Source organism: Sander vitreus, chromosome 3 (genome assembly GCF_031162955.1).
Source record: "Sander vitreus isolate 19-12246 chromosome 3, sanVit1, whole genome shotgun sequence".
In the NCBI taxonomy this organism is placed as follows: Eukaryota; Metazoa; Chordata; class Actinopteri; order Perciformes; family Percidae; genus Sander; species Sander vitreus.
In genome coordinates this window covers 4,148,338-4,163,882 of record NC_135857.1, presented here as the reverse complement: position 1 = coordinate 4,163,882, position 15,545 = coordinate 4,148,338, and the positions used below count along the sequence as shown (strand labels likewise).

Here is a 15,545-nt window from a genome sequence, read left to right as displayed (position 1 = left end):
CGGGGCTTCTCAGGTGCTGCAAGCAAATCACTCTGCCCAAGTAGCAGAAGTAGCAGTGCTTCGCCTTCTGAGAATATAGTTCCCAGTATGTATACGGTTAGAAGACGTCTGTGTCTCATGTGACCTTGTTATTTGTACACGCTGTGACTATACAAATCACAACATGTAAATAGGAAAACTGCGTTATTTTGTCACTTATTGGGAGCAGTAGGATATCTCAGTGTTTCCTTTAGGATTTTTTTTTTTAGCAGTGGGGGCAGGTCTGTCCGAACAACAACCCCCCCTTGCGCGCCACGCCGCCAAATCTTTTACGTATGAAACGGAACTGACACTTCGCTGAAACACAAACAAATATATTTATTCACCTATATTCACACACAATGAGGCATATTTTAAGTTGTGATTGAACTGTATTTATGAATTGCAATGTGAGCGGCAGCCAACAGGGGGGTGCATTATGTCGGCAGGATCATTTAAACAGGCAACCGCGACTACATTTTTTGTACAGACCTATTTCTGATACCGTGGTGGCAGACATTTTGCCATGGTGGGCCGCCACTACAAAATCAACATAGGAGGATAGATGTATGTAGAAATTGAGGCTGATGTCTATGGGCTGATGTTACAGAACAATTTTTATAAAGAGCCTGGAACTGAAATAACGTCTTGGCCAAAATGGTGTTGTGATTTTTTTTTTTCCATTTAAAGTTACAACTGCATTATATCGTTTTGTATTGGGTGATGTAATTAGTGTTTTGTGGGTTTCGAATATAGACAGGTTACTAAGATATTTTTTGGCCATTTTCATTCATTTATTTATACATTTATTTAATATTCTCTTGACTATTTCGCTTTGGATTTCAAAAGGATTGCTTCATAATGTTAAATCAATTTAACAAAAAAGGCAAAAACCTTTAGTTATCCCAGTTTTTGAGTGGCATTGTCTGCAACATTGTCTGTGACAAATACATAGTAACATGTACAGCAGCAAAACACATTTGAATAACTGCCGGGGGGGGGGGGAAGAAAACAGCCAGGTAAAAGATTAACGTTATTTTTAGATTAGTCAAGTTCCTCTTCTGATAACTCCAATTGCTTGAGGCAGCTGCCCATCACAGTTACCCTTATCTATACACAAACAGAGCTCTTACATCTCCCTGAAGCTCCGCTCTAATAAACAGAAATGTTGAATTTACAGTGCTACTGTCAAATACACCAAAGCTCTGCCCAAGCCATACCCCGGTATAGAGTGAATGTGTAACTGCCATCACAAAACCAACTGTATGATGACTTCATTCGGAAGTGGAAAGTGCTAGGATACTTTTTACATAGATGGCTAAACATTGTAATGTCAAATGGTTTCTTGTTCACATTCACAACAGGGTTGATCTTTTTAACACAGCGCTGGATGGAAGAAACCATGCATTAGGAAAAGAACAATAACAATATTTAAAAACAAAACACTGCCAGAAATTCACAGAACAGTATGTCCAAACAATGCATCCTGTTCCCACCATTGCAAAGATTTGTGTCCCTGTAAAGAGTGTGTGGATCAATTAGCACACACTGTCACACAGGTGGCCACTGGTGTGTTTTATCATCACCCACCCTGCTCTGTGCGTTCATGGCTGTTCGCTCTGACGTTTTTCAGCCGTTGGTGACTCAGAGATGAGGTTTCTCACTATTTGTTCCTCCTAATTGTTTACTGTGCAATGATGTGAACTAGCAGCTGGGTGGACAGGAAACAGGAGCCAAGTGACACAGGGAAAATCCTGCCAGTGGCGGAACTAGCCAGGAACTAATGCAGTCTCCCTGCAGCTGACGGCATACGCCAACATGTGCATGTGTGTAATTGATGATCCTCCACCCTCCAGGATCCCCCTGGAAACGCTGCACGATGGGGAAAGTGGGATAGAAACAACACCGCTTAGAAATACGTTGTTCTAAGAGGTGTTCATGCTGTAGCAAGTCCCTGTTAATATGGGGAGTACTGTTTAGCAATATCAAGACACAGGGGAGATATGTTTTTATCGGAGGAAACATCATCAAAGCACATAGTCAACCTGTAATGATCCGAAACCTGAGTCACACAGTATTTCCCGTGTTAATTTGTTTTCATGTTTCCACTGAATGTCATTTTATCAACCAACATGGCATCATGACTTTGCGTAAACATACACGCCACTTTCCTAAAGCCAAATGGCGTGTTATCTGTACGCATTTTGAGCTTATATATTTGATGTCATATGGTGATGTCCGTTTTAGGAACATAAATTTGTGATTCTAAGAACAAAAAGACCAACTCAAATTTCTGACAAAATGACATCTGCCATTTTATTTTTTCCATAACTATTCAACCACTGACATGAAAGTCTTTATAAGCACATGTGTCTGCATTAGTTTGGTACACCTGGACTTTGTCATGTCTCCACTTTCTTTCCAAATCTGGTGAGACTCATTTTAAATAGGATTTATTATAGAATCAATCAAGGAATGAAGCCACTGCAGTATTGATCTGGGTGTATGGTTTGGATCATTGTCCTACTAAATGTCAAATCAGCACCCAAATAATGGATGCTACTGTGAGGAGGAGTTTTACTCGGGACTGCCTGCATTTGGCTCTGGTCTTTCCTCCCTTTAACATCTCCAAGAAAAAGTACCCTGACATCTGATGCTGCTACCACCATGCATATCACCATCCACAGTGGAGCTGGAGTTAGACAGGTGATAGGCTATTGCAGTCCTGATACTGAGATCTCCACTACAGCTGAACTGTCCATTTTTGTTAAAGCAGAACCCATTATCTTTTGGCTCGTGCCCTCTGGAAATTTCACACAAATTTCTGCAAACTCCAGGCATGCTGTCATGTACTTTCTTCTCCTCAGGAGTGCATTCCATCTGGCTCCTCTACCACATAGCCCAGACTTGTGAAAGACTAATGTCCTTCCACAGAAATCTTTAATCATAGCTAAGGCACTTTAAAACTCATGTCAAGTTGTCCTTAGGCTCTGAGTCAGCTTCCTGGCTAAGGTCCTTTGTTTGGTCAGTCAAGCTGCTCTAGGAAAAGTCAAGGTAGTTTCACATTTTGAACATTTTTTAATAATGTAGTTTTCTCCCAAGTTTGTCTTCCTCCATCCAGGTGGAGTGGTAGCAGTAAAATACCACTTAATACATAATGTCATTTTAGTGCAAAAAAGCAATTCATTGATTGTGTTACAAACATGATGTGAACACATTTCTTTGTCAAAACAAACAACAACAACAAAATCACATACCAATCTCTGCGTCTTCATTTAGACGCTTTGGATTTAATATTTCTACTATCATGGCACTAAAGCTATAGTGCGTAGTTTCTGTCTCCCCTATGAGGAATTCTAAGTAATGACAACAACACTGTCGGTGCAGCCAGATGTCTCAAGCCTTCCATAATCCCCCCCCATCCCTTGTAGCCATGGAGGACACGGAGGATTAAAAAAAACACGATAAGACTCTTTGGAAGAGATTATCTTCACTCGAGTTTCTGCGCACAAACGCCACCAGACTACACCGTTTTCTAAACATAGTCATACTGAGAAATAGAGAGAGAGTTGTGTGGAGCTGATAGTCTTAATTAACTCTGTATCAACTAATTTGGCAATGGCTTGAATGTAACAGACGTTCATTAATATCAAAAAGAATTACGCACTAAAACTTTGAATGCCACTATCAGCTGACAAAACATTCTGCTAAATTATCGGTTTATTAATATTAGGACTGTGTACCTAATATGTAAGGGACCATATTACTAATGTTGAACAAATATTGACATTTGATGTATTGAAGCAGAGTTAGCTTAAAGCTTTCAGTGCATATCTTTTTCAGTGCAGTGCTTGAATGGTTATTAACTGGATCAGTATTTGTATCGATTGATTGACTTAATAAAATATTCAGAAGTTGGGTCTGTCCTGAATATCGGTGCAGTAATAATGGTGTTGTTTGTTTCACTGGCTCAGATGATTCAGTGGCTGACCAAGAGACAAGCAGAGTGGGTTGCGTTTTTGTCACAACATCTCGAGCCCTCTGGCAACTTATAAGGGGCACATGTCCAAGGCCCTGTCTCCTGTGTCCTGCTATAGCATACGAGGCCAGCACCAAAGACGGCTGAGTCGGGAGTGAGGTCTCACTATCCCACAGTAACATTAGCCCACGCATGGCACATAGCCACAAGCAGAGCACACACTCATGGCTGTGTGCTCCCTGCTCAATTTGTGTAGTTACCATTTAATGCAGAGTGTTCTCTCACACAACCAGAGCAAACTGTGTTTTGTTATTTGTAAATCTTAGCTCATGTTATTGAAGATTTAAAATTGACATGATTATGATTGAATAAAAATGTTAGAATAGAAAGGAAATTCAAAGCAAGTGAAAAACATAACCTAGTCCACATGTAGATGTTTTTATCAAATTTTTTTTCTATGTGTGTGGCCTTTTCGTCCACACGCAACAGCGTTTCAAGTGAATGAAAACTGAGCTTTTGGAGCACTCCAGCCAGGGTGAAGATTTTAAGAAACACCGTTTGTATGTTGTGTAGACAGGGACAGAGTTTTTGGCTTGTAACGTCAAGAGTGTGCGCCGTTATCTCCTTTGTGAGGCGTCACAAATGAAGCGACATTCCTCGCAATGGTGGATGTGGCCAAAATAGTGCTGGTAACGGGCTTGCCAGCAGGACTTTTTACATGTTTACACATAAATGTACAGTTACTCTTCCGTTGTATTGAGGAACAGAGGTGTAAGACTGCGCTATGGAGGTCACTGCTACAGAATCTAACAGTGCCACGACACAGGCCCCGCTGCCAATATTGCCGCTTTTGGACAAGACGGTCGGACTTGGCATGCTCTTGACAGTGCTTCAATTGTGTTTTTGCGTTTTCATGCAACAACTACCATCAGCTTATGACATTTTTCGAAAAAGGTGTTGATCCCTTTCAGTCTGTCAGGTTACAAACCCACAGACATGAAAAAAAACATTAACCAGAAGTATATGAAAACACAAGCACAAAGAACATGAAAACAGGTCTAATGAAAAAGGGTACTGAACAAAATGGAAGAAAATATGCATAGCCATCAGCACAGACAACAGCTAAGTACATAAGCCATTAGCTCGGCTTAAACATTGACAGAAACGGACTGATTCATCCGTTACCAATTTAGCTACAAACCAAATGGCAAGAGCAGGAAAAACTTGGATGGGAGAGGGGCTTAAATGAATGGCAGCAGTGAATCATACTATAGCCAAAGTCATCTCTACAAAAGAATCATCTCAGGTAATGACCCCAAGACAACAGCTTCCTCTCTGACTCAGAATAATTGGTCCAACGGAGCGTTAATACCAAGCCAAGACTAGGAGAAAGAAACCAAGAACAAAGAATGAGGTGTCCTCCCAGTAAAGGTCAGAAACGGAGGGGTCAGCCATCGCTGTGAATCCTCTTCACTGTCACTACTGTCCTGCCTCGCTCTGTCAGGCCTGAGAGGCCCCTCCAGTGGTTCCTGCTCTACACTCTGCAGCTGTCAGGATGTTTACACACCTCCTCAGACGGACAACACACATCTTAGTTCACAACGGCACTCAAACAACAGTCCTTGAAAAGCCCTACATCGAATAATGCAAAATGGATGTCTTTTTTCTTGCATCAGGATCAGGAGTTTGACACCATGAAATCAGTCACATCAAATTGCCTCATGTGCCATCATATGCTTTCACAAGGTACTGAAAACATAATAAAAAGGAAGTACCGTATTTAGTGCATGGACTGTAAATATAATGGACGAAGCTTCCGGGTCTGAAAAGTGAAGCCAATGCAGAAGTTCCAGTAAAACCTGCATTCTATCTCATTTCCAGAAGGGAGCGAGTTAATTGTTAAGGCTTTGACACACCAACCAGACGGCCGACCTTCAGCAGAAAAGGCAGTCGGACTGACTGACGCCTTAAGACATCACTTTACTGTAATGCAGCCTTTAAAGCCAGGAAAAGACAACACTGGTGTCATATCACTAGGGATGTCACGATACCAAAAATCTAATAGCCGGTACAGATACCACCAAAAGTACACAATACTCGATACCAAAGTCGATTCCACAGTGTGTAAAAAGAGAAAGGAAAAAAGAATCTTATATATTAATTTATTTAAACATTTGAACATTATAAAAACACAGATATTGCATGATACTAGAAATGTAGTCATCGATACCGATACCAGTGAAATTTCATAATTCTTAATACCTAATTCGATACCACAGTAAAAAACAAAACAATAAATCCCATGTCTTTCTTTATAACATGTACAGTACCAGTCAAAGGTTTGGACACACTTTCTCATTCAAGTAAATGAGAGTAAACTTTTGACTGGTACTGTATTATAGGATAACACTTTGAGGTCTTCTGGACCCACGGCCCGCTGCTCTGATGCCTGGCATCACCACACAGCCAGTGTACGCCGTACGGTACCGTCTTCCATGAGTTCACCCGGAACGCCCAGACAGCAAGAATGTATAGTTACGTCTGTTTCTCTCTGCCGTTGTGGTTTTTCACATAGAACCGAGCTGGTTAAAGTTAACTTAACTGACGTTATAGTGGTCCCTCAAACACAAGCACAAACGTTAGCTACGATAGCTGACATTTAGCTAACGTAAAGGCTGTGACAGCCAGCGGCAGAGAGAAACAGACTTACTTTCTGACTGGGAGCTCCAGGTGAAGTCGTGAAAGCCGTTGCTGTAGATGTAACGTTACGGTAAAGCCGTGCATGGAGATGAGGCGCTCTGTTTTTCTGTGCTGGTCAGCGTTCATCTTCTTCTCCAGCATTTAGCGGCAGACTACTTGAACTACAGAACACTTGTAGGCGTATGCTGCCCCCATCAGGTCCGGAAGAGGAGCAGCACCGATGCTAACACTAGCGTCTGTGCTCAAGGTGCTTAAAAAAAAAAAAAAAAAAGGGCATTGTTGGTGTTTTGTCATTTTAGAATCTAAAGGTAACGCAAGTATCGGTTCTCGTGACATCCCTACATATTACGATATTCAAAATCTAAGACGATATCTAGTCTCATATCGCAATATCGATACAATATCGATGAATTGCCCAGCCCTAGTACACACAGTATAGATTTTAACGTTCCCTGCAGGAGAAGTTAATCATGCTAGCATTGGCAACTGCACACTCGCACCCAGCTCCTCACGGTCAAAGGTAATATCTGAAGTAATAAGCCATTTTATTTGCAAGGACAGAACCCATACAGCGTTGTTGGAAATGATGGCTACGGATGGAGGACAAAGACCCTGAGACCGCAATTCATGAAATCTAGTTCTGGCAGCATTTCAGTGAAAAATACATACGTAATGGGTGCTGCCCAAAAGGTTAGGCCTTGTGCATCACTACCCATTATTTGCTGATGTAGCAGTAGGCATAATTTCTTTTGGCAATGGGTCCATAATACTTGAACTAATTTATTCTTTGCTATTGAGTTGACATTTTGTCATCGATGATACTGGTTCTTAACTACCGTCATACAAACCTCGCAATTTATTTGATGCAAAATGTTAAATATCAAATCTTAGCTCAGTAGCAATGAATTGTCTTTGTATCTAATCATATATCAAGTATCTGGGTATTGATACATCGGAGAGGGATACACTAACACCTCTTGTGCAAAAACAAACTCATCATGCTGTAGTTCGAAAAACACAGTAACTGCTCTGTGGTATCGGATACTTGTTATTCCTCCTCATAGTACATTTTTAGTGATCGTGAACATGCAGTGTTTCAAATTGGTCTGAGCAGCAGGGTGGTAATGATGTCAGCCAGGAAGGAACAGCAGCATTTTATTCCGCTATCGCTCATAAAACACTGTAAACACTGACAGGGAACAAGTACAGGTAATCAGGTAACCTTCATGGGAGGTGGTAAGGTAACTGAATTCCATGAGAACAACACCCTCACCGCCCAACACAACCAGCAAAATGTGATCTCTGCGTGAACAAAGCCGGATTCAGGGGCGAAGGGATTTTCCACTGTGGAAAATGACAAGGCATGTTTATGGATCAGCACTAATATTAGCAAGTCTTATCTCGACAAACTGCACAAGACTGAGGAAATGACGGACAAGATATCACTGTGGGCTCCATACTATTCCCCAGGAAGTCACGAAAACTTAAGCAAATCGAACTGATGACCATCAAAATGACAGGGAAATCACCCAGGCTTGTCAGGGCCACTCAATCTCACTCTGATACTGACAAGAGATGATGGGGGATATCAGCCCATATCTATAGCAGCAAAGGCTGCTATCAAAACCGAGAGAGATGGGTTTGCTAACTAACAAGCACCTGTTGCCTATGAAATCAGTTTGGGTTGTTTCATAACTTATCTGAGTGAAAGCCATGTGTGCATACTTTGTTTAGCATCTGAAACAAGCCACCAAAAGCATCAGGTTTCACAAGAGGTACATACCCGATGCTGTTAACGTGAATGTATCAGAAAGCAGTTGCAACAATTACAAAACTAAAATCAGATTGAGTTTATAGCTACACATAAGGGTGAAATATATTTGTTTTTAAATACTTGATTATTCCACTACTGTAAATGAAATTAAAGTTAATAATATACCATTTAACCAATTCACACAGTGGCAACTCATTTCTCTACAGCCATATTAACCAACTCTTCATGCAGGGATTCAGACATCTTTTGATTTATTACACACACACACACACACACACACACACACCTACCTACCTTTTGGCTCCAGCTTCTGCTAGACTACATAACAGGCCAAATACCACATTAGTGTTTCCCTGCTGTGCTGGTCAAACCATACACTATGCCACCACCTCTAGTGTTACTACTTAAGTAAGTGCTCTAGTGCTTTAAGTGCACCTGCTAAAATTTCTCAATTTCACTGATTAAGTGAAACACACAACAGTTCAACAACTGAAGACTTAAGGCCAACAACAGACAAAATAAGCCAGAGGCACCACTTCAATCTAATCCTTCCAACTGTAATTACAAGGCAGATTGCTAAAAGTTAATTTGGGCTAAGGCTGTGCAATTGATCGTGATTACGATTTTGGCTCCTAACGATTACCAAAACAGAGTAATCGAGAAAAACGATTATTTTGCACGTTACGTTTTGCAAGTAAACACTTATTTCGTCATGTGTTCTGAATGGGGAAAAAAGGCTCAAGAGGCTTAAGAGTACAGAGTACCTGCTGGGGGCCCTCTCCATTGACCATTGCTGAAGGAGGTGGTGAGGCCAGAATTGGGAGATCAGGGCTGAGAAGCTGGCCGGACTCCAGAGGTGGGGTGTGGTCTGCCATGTCTCCCTCATTCACACCACTGAAGAGGTACTCCTGCAACAAAGACACTGCCATCAATGGATACGCACAAAGTATACCACAAAGATTTGTGGTGTCATCTTCTTGAGTCTTCCAGCCAGTCATTAGACCTGTGCTGAGAACTACATTTACCCAGAATGTCCTCTCTCCCCTCTCTTAGTTTACAGTATCAGCACATCGTCACCTTTATTTGCCAATTTGCACAATGTTGGGATGCGACTGCTTTTAATATGAGGTGGACAAAAATGTTGTATTGGTATGCATGTTAAAATTATGATGAACTATGTTTACTCTGAATACCATGAAACGTATGATTTCTTGCAGGTATATTGAGTAATACAGCAAAACATTTAATCACTTTTTTTTTGGCTTTGAGATTCAAGCAGGTTATGAAAATGAAGGACCAATGTTGCAGATATTTGTACTAATTACTACAAACTGATAGGATCATCTTCATCATTACAAAAAAAAAAATCTATTTCTGGAGGTTGCAATTATTTTTCGTATTACAAACAATATGACAGAGTGACAATTACTAAATTGGATACAATTGGTGGGCAATAAGACCCACATCTGCTATCCACCAGCAAAGGAGGATAGCAGATGTGGGTGCTATCAATTCCCCCAATTCTATGATGATATTAAAGTCTATATTTAGTCATTTCAAATTCAGCATTTTCTAGAGTACAAGATATCAGGCATGAGGCAAATATCCTCTAAATGCACAACTGTTTCCAGTAAAGACATTGTGACAAGCTGAATTGACTAAGTGGGAATTGGATGCCCCTCATAATTAATTTCAAAACACATACTGTTTTCCACTGCCAGTCATTGCATTGGATTGCATGGCATTTTCTGCAGCCCAGTTGCTGACTCTGAAAGATATTTTCTGATGCCATCAATGAGGGGCCAGGTTAGACCACTTGTTCCATCCAAAGTAAACAGGCCTGATCACAAACCAAAGAGAGAGAGATGATCGGATGCATTTCCTTTTATAGGATGTAAACATGGCATGTAGGTCAAAGTGTGTGTCGCTGCTGGAGTCTATGCTGCATATTGTTCCTGTTTGGTACTTGCTGAATGCTAAACTTACATGGAATTTGTGTCCATCTTCATTTTTATTGAGGTAATACTGAGTTACTGCATGTTAACAACAATAAATCACAGCAAGATTGAAAAGGAGTTATTGGTATGCCACTGTTCAGCCATATACAGGAGATATATCCTTTCCATATACATATGAGAAGAGAAAAGGAAATTAGTAATTGTTGTATATGCAATGGAAGAATGCTAACCCCTTCCATTGAAAAAAAGAAAAGTTTATCAGGCCAAATAACAAGTACCCACTACTGTGCAATGTGTGCTCACAACCTTCACATAACCAACAAACACAAATATCCAAAAGCTGACCATGAAGGCATATCTACTAATTTCAACCAATCAACACATGCAAACCAACCAAGAGGGATTATATACACATATATATATACACATACATAAACTCATGTCAAGTCAAACCCTATGAGAGTATGCAGGGAAGATAGTTCCTTCTAAAACAATTAAATAAGACTGAAAAAAGGGCCACACTGAGGACTCACGACTTGTTAAAAAAAATAACATGAAAAGATTACATGGTAAAAAAAATATGTCAAAACAACAACAACAGAACACCATGAGAGAAATGCAACACATGTCCTTGAACCTAATTACAATCTGGCGCATGCGCCCCTAAACCTTACAGTGATCTGGCTTATCTGTTAGCTTTAGCTCCTCCCCTGCTTAAGCTTAAACAACAAAGTCAGTTTACAGTGTGATGGTCAATGAACTGGGTTTGACCCATTGCTACAGTAGAGGACCGACATGTAATTAGCCTAGTATTACTAGCAGGCATTAAATGATGGCAGTCTCGTTCTAGGCCTCCAAGTCAATCACTGCAATCACTTGGCATATTAACTCAATAACACAAGACAATTTTGAGTATATTAATGTTCAAGTCTAAATTTATTTGCCAAGAACACTCATACAACAGTAAGCTAGGGGTCAAATTCAATTGTTACCTTGGAGTTACCTGCTACATATTATTGTAATTTATTGTATGCCTTTGATGTTTATGTAGCCAACCGTTCAATTTGTTGTTTTTTTGTTTAGGACACTTCACTATCTATATTATTCCTCTCTTCCTTGGGTGAGACTCCTTCTATAAGCCCCTAGGGGTTTTCTTAATCTCACCTGCACAATCTTCATTTTTTTATTCTTTTAACAGCTCTTCTAACTCTTTTTTTGGTGTTATTGTTGTCTTGATTTTACTGTGCAAATAAACAAACATTTCAATAAACAAACAGGCTGTATGAGTGCCATGCTACTATACAAACCCATAGTGTTGGTACTCTTCCCTCTTTGCCTCTATGCCTTCTCCAGGAAAATGTGTGGCTATAAAAGTTAATGATAATAAAAACAGTGAAAAACACCAGCTGACTCTGTTGTTAAACTCTGTTTGTGCACAGCTTTTTCTGTAACATCTGTTGTTGACTGTAAATCATATTATTTGACTGTGGCTAAGAGAGCAGCCAGTAAGGACACAACAGCTGTTTTTCAGTTACAGTTTTGGTGGGATGGGGAAAACACCCTGATTGGGTAGAATAATAGGCCATTGTGTCTAGCCAACACTTCTGTTTAATTCCTCATTGTATTAGAAGTAGTACACAAAGTCATGATAATGATGAGGCCTTCACGTGTATAATGATTAGGAAACGTTGGTCTTCCGATTCGAATAATGACTCAAATGTATCCAGGTTTGAACCAATACTCTAATGTGGCGGTTTAGCTGGAACACCTAGCTAGAGAAATGTTTCCTATGGCAGCCAACGTCACACGGTGAAACAGCTGGTTATCTATTTAGTGCATGTAACGTTAACGTTAACGTTATTTGACCGTTAACGTTACCCTTAGTCAACCCTACCTCTGCCTAACTTACCAGGTCCACCAACTACAAACACGAAGTCAGTTGTATTTAACATGTCACACTATTAAAAATAAAGTCAATGTTCAGAGGTAATGTTCCTTATTTGCCATAGCTAGCTAAGTTAACTAACGTTAGGTTAGCTATCTTGCAGCTACAATTGTTTACTCTAGTTACAGGTGTGTGTGTGTGTGTGTGTGTGTGTGTGTGTGTGTGTGTGTGTGTGTGTGTGTGTGTGTTTAGCGTTATGTCATAGCTGTTCGTTATTTAGCTAACTGCTACATAACGTCGCTATTCACAAACGACAACCTTAGCGTTTACTTCGAGTTCTCTTAACCGACTTACCGTTAATACACCATAGACTGTCAATAACATAAATGAGTTATTACCAGCTAACGTTACTTACTCAGTCAGTCGGCACAGCAGCAGCAGTCTTGTCTGACACGCCGATGCACAATGATTGTTCCTATGCAGCTCTTCCCGTTATGTTTAACGTCAGCGAGCTCCGATGACCAGCTACTTTCCGCAACACCTGAGACGGGTGCCTTGCTAGCTACCTAGATAAACACAAGACCAGGCAAAATGTGGCATGCTAGTGTTAGCTACTTAATGCTACCTAGCTAATAGTTAGCTAGATGAAGATGTGCCTTCTAGTTAGCTATATGAACGACGATCGCTCGTATTGACTACACCTAAACCAGATCGAAGTGACTAGCGAGCGACAGTGATGGCGCTAAGTATCGCGAATGTTAGCCTAATAGCAAGTTGTATCGAGATAACTTTGCATATGCAACCCAGCTCCTTGCATAAAAGTCAGGAATTTCGCCATCGCTTACAGGGCTCTGTGCGCATGCGTGTTACAGCAAATCATGACGAATCCCAAATTCTAAGATAGCGAAGAGAAACATTTATAATATTTGTCACATTGTTTTTAATTTAGCTTGCATCGGTGGTTGTGGTCAGTTCTCCGTACGTTACAATTATAATTAACTTCGTCATCATTTTCATGATTTTAAGGAAGTCCTTAAGGTTGACGTGTCTGTAATCGGTTTGTTCCCAGTCAGTCACAGTCAGAGAAATATGTGTGTGGTGAAAGGAAAAAACCCATTTGACTGACGTGGATGTGACCGTGTCAGGTTCGGGCCCGTCCTGCCGAGCTACAGGGTTCTCCAGACAGCACTGAAACGCGGCCAGCTTCTTAACGCAGGTCCACCTTAACAGCATCATATCGTCTTTAAAGGGCACTGCTCATTCATGTTACCGTGTTTCCTGTACGGAGAATATAGGCTTATTACTATAGCTAAGTAGGCTGCCTACCAGTAAGTTAAGTAGTATATAGTAAGTTAAGTAGTATATACTACTTAACTTACTGGTAGGCACAACTAACAATTTTTGGTTTTCCGTTTTTGGTTGCGGGAACGTTCCCTGAAGGTTAGGTTAGGTTAGGTTTTGGTTGAAATGGAAAGTTGGTTTAACGTTCTTTAGAGAACGTCCCATTAACGTTATAAGCTTTGGGGAACGTTCCCCTAACGTTCTTTTTTACATTTCCTAACCTTTAAAAAACATTAACAACCATGGTAGGCCTACCAAACATTGAAAAATATATATAATAATCAGAATCAGTTTTATTGGCCATATAGACAGATAGGCTACTGTACAATAGAGACAACAATATAGGCCTACATATAGGCACATAACACAAAATACAAAAAATACAATTATACAAATAAGACATAATATCAATACAAGTACACATGGAGTAGACTAAAGTAATGTAGTGTGCAAGATGCATATTGGAATGATAAAGTATGTAATGTGTAGGTGAAGGGCCAAAGAGGGGATGACCCCACTTATCAGCAGTTCAGGAGAGTGATGGCAGTGGGAAAGAAGCTGTTCTTGTGTCTGGTTGTTTTTGTGTGCAGGGATCTGTAGCGCCTGCCAGAGGGGACGAGGCAGGAGGATGGCAGCAGTGTAGAAGATGGCCAACAGCTCTTGTGGTAGGCCATGCTTCTGGAGTTGCCGTAGGAAGTACATCCTCTGCTGAGCCTTTTTAAGGATGGCGTTGATGTTGGACTCCCACTTCAGGTCCTGGGAAATGATGGAGCCCAGAAACTTGACTGAGTCCACCTTTGACACTGGGCTGTTGGATATTGTGAGGGGGGAGCACTGTGGGGTCCTCCACGTCTGCTGCAGTCTGCGCGGGGAAGTTTTTCTGGGAGGCCGCTAGAGTAGCAAGTAGAACCAAAGTTACAAGTCAAATTAAAACCTCTTATCAGCCAAGCTAAGCATAATACTGATGTGAACAATAAAATAACACCTGCCAGTTATAACCCTGCAGATTGTCATGTCCTGGAAGGCCTTCTTTGTCTTTCTGCCCCGCAGGCTATACTGTTTTAGAACGTCATTGGTTGCCACTCGCCGTAGCATGCGACGAATGGCAGTACCGCCGGTCGAACCTCCAAAGTTGTCAGGAAAAGTTGCTGTAAAACATATAGCAATACAAATTACACATGTAGAACAAAGTGGAGAGCTTGTACAATCTCATTTTGTAAGAGAAGTCAGTTCAGTTATGATATTTGAATTTATGCAAATATATAGTGTTATCTTAGGGCAGGGTAGAGCCACTTAATTACCATTTTGTTCCTCCTCTCCTGTTGACCGAGACTCATGTTGAACTCCTGCAGCTCAGTGACTGTCGAGCAGGGCGACAGCAACATGTCATCGACTGGAGCAGAGGGAGGTGACTGGGAGCTCCTTAAGAGCATGAGCAGCTCATCCATCTTTTCCTCAAATGTGTCCATCCGCTGTGCCATGCGGGTAATGGATGTCCTCATGGCTATGGAATAATTAATGGTTTTAGTTGTTATACATTATATACTTGCATATGTGAACAACTTAAGTGAGTATTCGTACCTCTCTGTGTGATGAGTCACCTCCCTCTGTGTGATGAGTTCTGCTCATCACACTTAAAAAGTTAAGTTAAGTTACTCTCAAGTTCCTTGTCATGAAATTGTATTGAATTGGAAATGGAAAAATCAAAGCCACTGTACCTTCAACCGTGTCCCAAGATATATTTTCAACACTGCATTGTGTCCCCTATATCACTTCTTTCTTTCTTTCAATCTTTCTTTCTTTCTTGAACCCTGTATGGAGAATATAGTAGGCCTACCAGTAAATGAACTAGCCTAATCTGGAATTAAATAAATACAAAATATATTTTCT

The 15,545-nt window shown here is 40.7% G+C and overlaps 1 protein-coding gene and 1 long non-coding RNA gene across 3 annotated transcripts in view; both read right to left on the bottom strand.

The window, feature by feature from the left end:
* The window catches only part of fndc3a (fibronectin type III domain containing 3A), a 55,564-nt gene extending 42,273 nt beyond the window's left edge, over window positions 1–13,291 (bottom strand). The window contains exons 1-3 of one of the 2 annotated variants that reach the window (XM_078245771.1): window positions 12,730–13,291; window positions 10,177–10,311; window positions 9,236–9,379 (exon numbers count right to left, since the gene is read on the bottom strand). In XM_078245771.1, the coding sequence (XP_078101897.1) occupies window positions 9,236–9,379; window positions 10,177–10,263 (231 nt within the window). In that variant the 5' untranslated portion in view covers window positions 10,264–10,311; window positions 12,730–13,291. The remainder of the gene's footprint in view (window positions 1–9,235; window positions 9,380–10,176; window positions 10,312–12,729) is intronic. The other variant, XM_078245772.1, reaches the window with a different exon arrangement.
* A 1,172-nt stretch (window positions 13,292–14,463) lies between these two features.
* Window positions 14,464–15,545, bottom strand: LOC144515172 (uncharacterized). Its single transcript, XR_013501727.1, has 5 exons — window positions 15,374–15,545; window positions 15,237–15,288; window positions 14,957–15,159; window positions 14,641–14,803; window positions 14,464–14,546 (listed from the first exon to the last, which is right to left on the bottom strand). It is a non-coding gene; the product is annotated as an uncharacterized LOC144515172 (long non-coding RNA).